Source organism: Octodon degus, unplaced genomic scaffold (genome assembly GCF_000260255.1).
Source record: "Octodon degus isolate 3935 unplaced genomic scaffold, OctDeg1.0 scaffold00007, whole genome shotgun sequence".
Lineage (NCBI taxonomy): Eukaryota > Metazoa > Chordata > Mammalia > Rodentia > Octodontidae > Octodon > Octodon degus.
In genome coordinates this window covers 31,403,224-31,412,419 of record NW_004524583.1, presented here as the reverse complement: position 1 = coordinate 31,412,419, position 9,196 = coordinate 31,403,224, and the positions used below count along the sequence as shown (strand labels likewise).

The 9,196-nt window shown below is 46.2% G+C and overlaps 1 protein-coding gene across 5 annotated transcripts in view; it reads left to right on the top strand.

Annotated features, from left to right (window-relative positions):
- Dpf3 (double PHD fingers 3) overlaps window positions 1-9,196 on the top strand; it is a 268,746-nt gene that overhangs the window by 100,560 nt on the left and 158,990 nt on the right. For all 5 annotated transcript variants that reach the window (XM_004624841.2, XM_023703322.1, XM_023703317.1 and 2 more), the window contains exon 2: window positions 5,232-5,392. In XM_004624841.2, coding sequence (XP_004624898.1) covers window positions 5,232-5,392 — 161 coding nt within the window. The remainder of the gene's footprint in view (window positions 1-5,231; window positions 5,393-9,196) is intronic.

The window sequence follows — 9,196 nt, the reverse complement described above, 5'->3', positions numbered from 1 at the left end:
GGGACAGTGGGCAGGGACGGCGGGCAGGGACGGTGGGCTGGGATAGCTGGCTGAGGTCTCCCAAGATCAGGGTGTGGGCGTGGTCCAGGGCCTGGTGAAGGCTTGTCTTCTACCTTGTGCAGGACTACATTCCTGCTGTGTCCTCACATGGTAGAGAAAGAGGCAAGGAAAGGGGGGCGGGGGCAGGGAGAGGGGAGGGGCAGGGAGAGGAATTACAATTTTTTTCTTTGTGTGAACCTCATCCTATTATGACTCAGTTTCCTCCACAGGCTCCACCTCCAAATGCCATGAGCCCAGGTCAGGGCTCGGAGGCGTGATGTCTCGTTTGTGGACCAACACAGCCCATCCTACAGCCAACGCTGAACTTGATTTGCTGTCAAGATCCACTTAGGAACAGCCCAGCTGTAATGAAAATCAGATGCCTACATCTTGCCAGCCGTTGGCTCCGGCTTGCCAGTTATTACAAAAAATACGACACGGGAGATTCAGCTTCCTGTGCTGCCCTTAGACTTAAACATGTTTAGATGCAAATAGCAGGAAGTTAGCACGTGGTGCAGAGGAGCTTTAATGTGTGCCTGTGGGCGGCTGTGGAAGAGCGGGCAGCCTGGTGAGGCAGCAGGAAAACCAGGTGGCCACAGGGAAGGGGTACTGCGGGAGAGGCGGGAGCAGAGGTCCCGTGGTAGCCAGGGCTGCTCTTTGCCTGTCTCTGTTCATGTGCAAACAGCCAGCCAAAATCCCGCTTTTACAGCAAAAGGGGACTTGAAGCCATGTGGTGGGACTGGAGAGAGAAGGACAACTTCCTGAGAGATAGGAAAACTCAGTCTCAGATGGGGTGGAGGCAAAGGAGCAGTTATGGCTGACTTGCTGGGCAGGTTGGGGAGCAGCCATCTCACTAGGTGCCCTGCCCCAGTCCAAGAAGAGCACAGGGTCAGGGGGTTGGGCCTCTGGTGGAAGATGACGAGCTTGCTTTTGGACAAGTATGTGAAGTATGGTCAGAAGCTGGCCCTGGATCTGAATACAGGACCAGGCTCAGGAAGGAGCCCAGGTGTATGGTCAGAGAGTTGGATCTAGGTGTCCTCCAGGGTGTGGACATGGGAGCTGCATGAGTAGGGGTTGGTTTGAGAGCTGGAGGGTGGATGAAGAGGAGCAGAGGGTCCTGGAAGGAGCATGACAGGCTGTAAAGCCCAGAGTGGCAGCCTCATTGGAGGTCGTTTTGTTCTTCTTTGTGTTGTCTTTGGTCTGGAATCCCTCTCCTCCTAGATGCACTGAGGAAGGTTGCTGGAGGACTCTGGGAGGATCATGGAGCTGTCAGAGCTGGGTTGACTCCCTCATGCTAGAAGGACTATGAGGGACCCGACTCCCCGCAAAGCCTATGCAACCAGGCAGCCGGGGCTGCTCCCACCACAGGCCGTGCTGAGCCCAGCAATTTGTTCCTCTTGCTGTTTCCGTTTCTGGTTGTGGCCTTGAGTAGCCCGGAGTCAGCTGTTGATGAGGACATCATTGTACCCTGCCTGTGCCAGCTTCCTCAAGCCTGAGACATCGATCATCCCTTGGTGATCCAGCCCTCTGGGGGTGGCGTAGACAGGTGACAGCTGAGGCTGGGCCATGCAGACCCAGCCTGGGGCACGCTGGTCACCGGTTTGCAGAAATGACTCCTTTGCCCCTTGCGACTTTAATGCAAATGTCACCCTGGGATCCTATTCTTGTGGGGCTTTCAGAAAAGAAATGCCATAGTGGGAAGGACATTTGTCCTTTCTCCTGTTTAAATTGCTTTCTTGGGTTCAGGAGACCTGGGCATTGATTTTCTTCTAGGGAGTGCAGCAAGCCCTGTGAAGATTTTGGTTAATTAACTTTTGGAGAAGTGCTGCTTGAATTTATCAAGGTGGCTGAAGTCTTTTCTTCTCTTCCTGGATCTTGAAGAAGGCCTTTACCTTTGATTTCTAAACCTCTGCCAACACCTGGAGCTTGATGTCACTTCCGTGCAGCTTGTCTTTTAAGACGGCTGCTCCTGTCTGCGAAAGCCCTTTCTGCATACCAAAGGTGTCATTCACACAAGGATTACATTTTCAAAACACACGTTTCTCCCAGCACACCTGTGACTAGTGCCACTGCCCGTTAGGAAAGCGAGGGGGTTTAAGACGACGTTAACCTTCACCTGGCGCCACTCTCTGGCTTTGCTGCGCCGTCTGGAGCGGCGCAGATGCTGACCCACCCTGCCTTTGCTCTCAGCGAGCGCACATTGTTGTTCTAGAGCCACTGGAAGCGGGTTACGAGCACAGCAGGAAAGGTCTGGCTTGACATTCTACTGTAGCTTTCTTTTGTGTTAGCTTCTAGACATTCATGGGGAAATGGACGTCCTTTTTTCTCTAGTGGACGAGTCTTAGGGGACAGCTTTCTATTTGTTTTTCTCTCTTTTGTCTTCTTTTAAAATTATTTTAAGGGGGAGAATCTAATTCTATGGATTCTTTTTCTTAAAAGCAGAATTCCTTGTGTTAGAATAACTGACATTGTTTTTGGTGAAAGGATCAGGGAGCCAGGGACAGTGACTCACACCTATGGTCCCTGCCACTTGGGAAGCTAAGGAAGGAGGATCACACATTTGAGGCCAATCTGGGCAGCGTAGCTGTTATTGAAGAGGGCTGGGGTGTGGCTTAGTGTGGTAGAGCACTTGCTGAATACACACACAAGGTGCTGGTTCAAGTCCTGGCCGCCCCTATCCCCCTCCAAGATCTGCCTGTCAGTTGTTAGTTTTCATCAATGTGGAGTGGCTGGCGTGGCTGGCGTGGCTGGCGTGGCTGGTGTGGCGGGTGTGGTGGGTGTGGCTGTTGCTATGTTACAGAGAGACCCTGGAAGTCCGTGTCATCCTGCCCAGGCTCTGCTGCCTGTAACAGTTCTGATCCACTGAGCTATGTTGCCCCAGGATGCATTTAAGCTGTTGTAACGCAGACTCACACTTTGCTGAGAAGAATTCTTCATTTTGTTTAATCCCATGATCCTTGTTAGCAACTTTGCTTACATCAGCTTATGTGTCATTTCATTTTATGGCATTTTAATGGGCTTTCATCTCCCCTCCCCAATTTATTTCCAGCTGTGTAACCATTATAACTTGATGATAGTTTGGTTTTGTAACTGCCAGGACTCTGTGTATGCTATGCCTTCCATGTGAGGACGAGGCTCTTCAGAGATTAAAGGAAAAAAAAAAACCTGGCCGGGGGGGGGGGGGAAAGGTAGGGAAGTTATTTTTCCCCTACATGCTTATTTTCTAACTGATGCCTAGAAAGTTCTACAGTTGTATCATCTTATCATGAGATATTTGTTCCAAACTCTTTGGTAGGATTGGATCCACTGACACTTTTAATAGAGAATATAAAAGTCTGTTAAAAACTTTGTTTTCCAACAAATGGCAGCAGGTGTGTGCAGGAATTGCAAGCCCTGTGTTTTGCTGGTGGGAATGAAAAATGGTGTGGCCACCGGGAAACACAGCATAGTAGTTGCTCAAAGACAGAAATAAATCTCCCACAGGATCGGGCAATTCCACTCCTGGACATGGACCCAAAAGAATTGGAAGCAGGGGCTGGAAGAGACGCGTGCATGCTTACATTCACTGTCGTATTGCAGTCTACAGCGGAAGCACGGGACAACCTTGCTTCTCAGGGTTAATGAGTGATTAATAAGTAAAATGTAGCACATGTATGTGGTAGCATGTTATTCAGTTTCAAACGGAAGGAAATTCTGATACCTGCTACAGTGTGGATGAAACTTGAAAATATACGAGGAGAAACACTTTAGTCTCCAAGGAAAAATACTGCATCATCCCACTTCTACGAGCTGCTTAGAATAATCAAAGTCACAGAGACACAAAGTAGAATGGTGGTTGCCAGGCCTGGGAGAAAGGGGGCGAGGAGGTACTGGTTATGGGTATAGAGCTTCCGTTTTTGCAAAATGGAGAGTTGTGGATGTGGATGGCGAGGATGCTTGCATAACAACGTGAACTATTTGTTACCACTGGACTCTCTATTTAAAATGGTAGATTTTGTTATGTGTGCTGTACCACCATTTAAAAAATTGAAAACATTCTTTCAATGTTCCTTTCTTGATTTCTCTAAATATTTTGGTTAAGAAATATATTATTTTTGTCTAGAGGCTTTCCCTCCCAGATTTTGGCTTCTTCAAATCTACACAGAACCAAACGAAACAAAGGGACATTTATATTATCACTTCAAAAGGAGCACCTTGATTTTCTTTTTCGCCCCTGTGGCCCTGTGCTGCCTCTCCTTCTCGCCTGCACCTATACTCGGGGTCAAGTTTACCTGGCAGAGGTTATGTGATTTCATTTGTACGTCCTTGGGCCTTTTTCACTTCCACCATGTGTCTATGTTTTGTTTCTTAGGTATTCATTGAGCTGATGATGTTTGTTTCATCCTCGATCAATTATAGCTGTGTACTATTTTTGGTTTCTGAAAAGACACGCTCTTTAAGTCAGTAGCATCACTATGTGTCCAAGGATACCAGAGATTCAGGGACATAAATTTACTGTGCTTCATCAGATCATCACTCCCACAAACCAGAAAGGTCTTTAACTCTGGAAGTTGAATTATTTTGAGTTCCAGTGTTATTTTAAGTGATTTCTTTGCTTGCTTTCCACTGGAGAAAGTTTCTCTAACAATGTGGTTTATCCCTCTTCACTTCCTCTCTGAAGAAAGAGCTTTGCCTTCATAGGATATGTCCTGTTACCCTTCTACTCTTGGGTGTACGGAGTGTGTTTCCTCCATTCCTATGGGACTTTGGGTCGCTTTCTGGTGGCTTCACCCGGAGTTCAGAAGGTTCACTCGGAGCCCCTTTGCTGGTGACCACTGAGAACAATGTGGCTCACGAGGCTCCAGATGTGTGGTGGCCCCTAGACTCAATGCGGATTAGTTCCAGAGCTACTGCCAGTGTGGAACTGGAGCTCTCGCGTCCCAGCACAGGAACTGGCCACGTGTACCGCTGGTTAGTTCTGGGGCCCTTTGCTCTGGCTTCAAGGGGTTTCGAGGTTGCCTGGTGGGTTTGGGATGGGAGGCACCTGGTACAGACCTGGTGCTTAGCTGCATTCTGACGCTGGATAAGGCTCATTGCTTTGTTGCCAAAACTTCAAATTCTTCCCAGGGAGAAGAGTAGGGGACACCAGTATAATTCGGGGTGGGATTTGGTTTTGCCTGGCCTCACACCTCTCTCTCTGTGACTCCTTGCAGGCTCGGGGACCAGTTTTACAAGGAAGCCATCGAACATTGCCGGAGTTACAACTCACGGCTGTGCGCAGAGCGCAGCGTGCGGCTCCCCTTCCTGGACTCGCAGACGGGGGTGGCCCAGAACAACTGCTACATCTGGATGGAGAAGAGACACCGGGGCCCGGGTGAGCGTCCGGCCCTGGCGCGCGCACGTGCGGGGTTCCGGGGCGGGAGGGCGGCCGCGCTCTGCAGCCAGCACGCGGTGTCGCAGGGGAGGACAAGGGCGGTGTGGACCACGGAAGCTGTTAGGCAGGGAGTGAAGGAACTCAAGGTATTCACCTCAAAGGCAGCGAGATGCGTACACGGGCAGGCTTCATCTCTTACCCTTGGACACTGGCTGCAGGTTGAAATCTGCGGGCAGATATGGGTGTGGGACTTAGCTTTGTCACCCCAACTCCCTCCCTCAGGTTCCTCACCTGCGGGCAGATATGGGTGTGGGACTTAGCTTTGTCACCCCAACTCCCTCCCTCAGGTTCCTCACCTGTGAACGTGGATCACGTTAGCATTCACTACCTAGGGTTCTGTCAGGATTAAGTGAAAGGAACTCATTTAAAACTCAGTGAGTTTAGCAAATAGTGTGTGTTCCCCAAATGTTGGGCGTTACTGCTGACGTTACTACTACTCCTATTATTCCTATGAGACCTGGCTTCCAGGGTCCAGACCCAGCGGTGCAGATTAGAAAGGCAACGATAGGAATTCGGTTTTCTGGCTTTCTACGGGCGTGTGAAAAAACCCACAGCTTTTGCATCTGAACAATTTCACATCGTGTAAAAACGGAGAGGAGGGTAAAATGAATCTCCATGTATCCAGCATCAACGGAGACCACACGGCCCATTCCGTTTCACTCACGCTGACCTGCCACTTTTTTCTCTAAATCCAGATTATTTTGAAGCAAATCCGGGACAATATATTATTCCATCTATAAATGTTTAGTTACGTGTTTCTAAATGGGAAGGACGTCAACAAACCATGCCGCGCTGGTAATCGCGGTCGAATCTCACTTACTACCATCAAGTATTTGGTCTGCAGTCACTTTCTCTCCTCTCGTTTAAATCAGGACCCAAAAAGGACCCCTGCATTGCACCAGGCCTACAAGCCCCTTAGCTCTCCTAAATCTCCTAATTTCTCCTTAATTCCCTCTGTTTTCCTTGTGTGGCGTTTGTTGAGTAAACTGGGTTGTTTGCGCGCTTGGGGTTCCCCGCACCTGGATTCTTGGAGTGCGCTCCTGTGGTGTTGCTCCGGTGGGCTGGTAACTAGGTCTAGATTTACTCAGGTCCCGGGTTGGCCAAGAACAGTCCCTGAGTGGTAAAGAGTACTTCCGTCAGGAGGCTCATACGATCTGGTTATCTGTTTTGCTGGTGGTGTTTGGTGCAGGGTCTCACTACACAGCTTGAACTCGTAGGGATCCTCCTGTCTCAGCCTCCCCAGTGCTGGGATTATAGGCATGCGCCACTACACCTGGTTTCAGGGGCCGGCACGGCATGTGGTGCTAGGGATCGAGTCCTGGTCCTTGAGCTTGCCTGGCAGGCGCCTTGACCGCTGAACTATCTCGCTGGCTGCTTTACTGATGTTAGCAGCCTTTTGCTAATAGTTGAGATCCCTTATTCCACGAAGAGTTGCAAAAAGGTGACATATGAGGCTATCCCTATTTTTTAAAATCAGCTTTTATAAAGAAAAAATATCTCTTCATTAAAAGTTTTGTTATGAGGTAGAGTGGAGGTAAGAAAGGCGGGATGAATGATTTTTTCCCCTTTGTTTACCAGTTTCCAAAATGTTGGCTCCCTTGTATTCTCCAGAGGTGATGAATAAGGTTGTTTTGAGCACTATCATGAAGTTATAGATTGAACATGCTTGATGTATTTTAATTTACTGCTGTCGTTATTCTGAGTGATGCTTACATTTCTTTCTGTTTTTGGCCAGCAGGGGCATCGGGTAGCACTGGTATTGTGCAGCAGCCCAGAGATTCTGAGCCTGTTTGCTGTCCTGAGATCAGGCCAGAACGCAGCAGGCTCACCTTGTGTACTTCCTGCCCCAGGAAGTGTCTATGCTTAAAGAGATACTCGTCTTGTATTCTCTGGGTCCGGTTTGGGTATCGGAGCGATCTTGGCTTTATGTAGTAAGTCGGGAAGTATTATTTTCCTTTTCTGGTTTTTGGACGAGTTCATATCAAATTGGTGTAATTATTGCCGTAAATGTTTTGTAGTGTTTACCAGTGAATCCATCTGGACCTCGTAATTTCTTTGTGGAAGTTCTGAAATTGACAAGGGGCTATCAAGTTATCCTGGCCGTCCTGAATAAGCTTTGCTAGTTTGTGACTTACAAAGAATTTGGCTATTTCAACAAAGTTGTTCACAAATTGCTCAATTATCTTTTTAATATATGTAGAATCTGTGGTGGTAAATTATTTCATTCTTCATATTGGTAACTGGGATTTTCTTTGTTATTTGATTCTTCTAAGATCCAATTTCAATGGATCTCCAAAAAGTAGCTTTTTGTAGGATTGATATTCTCAATTACTTTTTCTGCTATATTATAGTTTGTTACCCTGATCTTTATTTTTCCTTTATTCAACTTGCTTTTCATTTATTTTATTTTATTTTTTTAAGGTGGAAACTCAGGTCACAGATTTGAGACCTTTGTTGTTTCCTCTTCAGGTATTTTCTAATCCAAAAATTTTCCCTAAATATTGCTTTGCCTCATTTCATAATTTTTGATATTGTATATTACTTTCTACTCAGTGCAGAATATTTTCTTTTTTTGTTTTCTATTCAAGAATTGTTTAGAGGGGGGCCAGGGAGATGGCTTGTAGAATAAACATTTACCTAGCAAGTGCAAGGGCCTGAGTTCAATCCTTGGTTCCACCAAAAAAAAAAAAAAAGAAGAAAATAAAAGAATTGTTTAGAAGTATACTTATTCTTCAAATATTTGGGGCACTTTCCAAAGATGTGTCCATTTATTATTTCTAATTCAATTATATATAGCCAGAGAATACTTTGCTTGACATAAATTTTAAAAATTGTTTCAGTACATATTTTATGGCCTAAAGTGTTTTGTTTGGAAGATATTTTCTTGGGGCTGGTGAGATGGCTCAGTGGTCTAAAGCACCTACTTAGAACAAGCTTAGCAAAGCACAGGGACTGCGGTTCAATCCCCCAGCACCACATGCCAGCCAGCCCCGCCCCCTGGTGGGCTGAGCTGGCCACACACACACACACACACACACACACACAAATAATAATAATTAAAAAAGAAGATATTTTCTTTAATCTTTTTGCGGTACTGAGGATTGAACTCAGGACCCTGCACTTGCCAGGCAAGCGCTTATTCCAGTGCGCTGTCTTCAGAGGCCAGAAGATGTTTTCTTTACACTGGGAAAAGAGTAGGTATTTTGTTGTTGGTTAGAGTATTCTATAAATATCAGTGAGGTCAAGTTGGTAGGGTTATTCAAATCTTTTATAACCTTACAGTTTTCCCTATGTACCTATTTATTCTGTGAGTTATTGACAGGGAATATTGTAATTTTTTCTATCATGAGTTTGTTTCTCTTTTTATTTATATTAGCCTTGTTTCATATATTTTGAAGCTCTTTTATTACATGCATAAAATTTAGGATAAAATGATCCCTTTATCATTGAGAAATAACCCTTTGATCTCTACTAACATTATTTAACTTGAAATTTACTTAGGCGATATTGAGATAGCCATTTTTTTCTCTTTTGGTTAGTATATTCTTCATGTTTTCCCTTTTTAAAATTTTTAACCTCTTGCACCTTCATGTTAAAAGAAATTTTCCTTTTTTCAGCACATACGTGTCTTTTTTTAAAATGTATTTCGTATAGGACCTATAGGGTCTCACGATGTGGATCAGACTCCTAGTGATTCTCCTGTTTTCGTCCTCCCAAATGCTGGGGCTGCAGGTGTGTGCCACC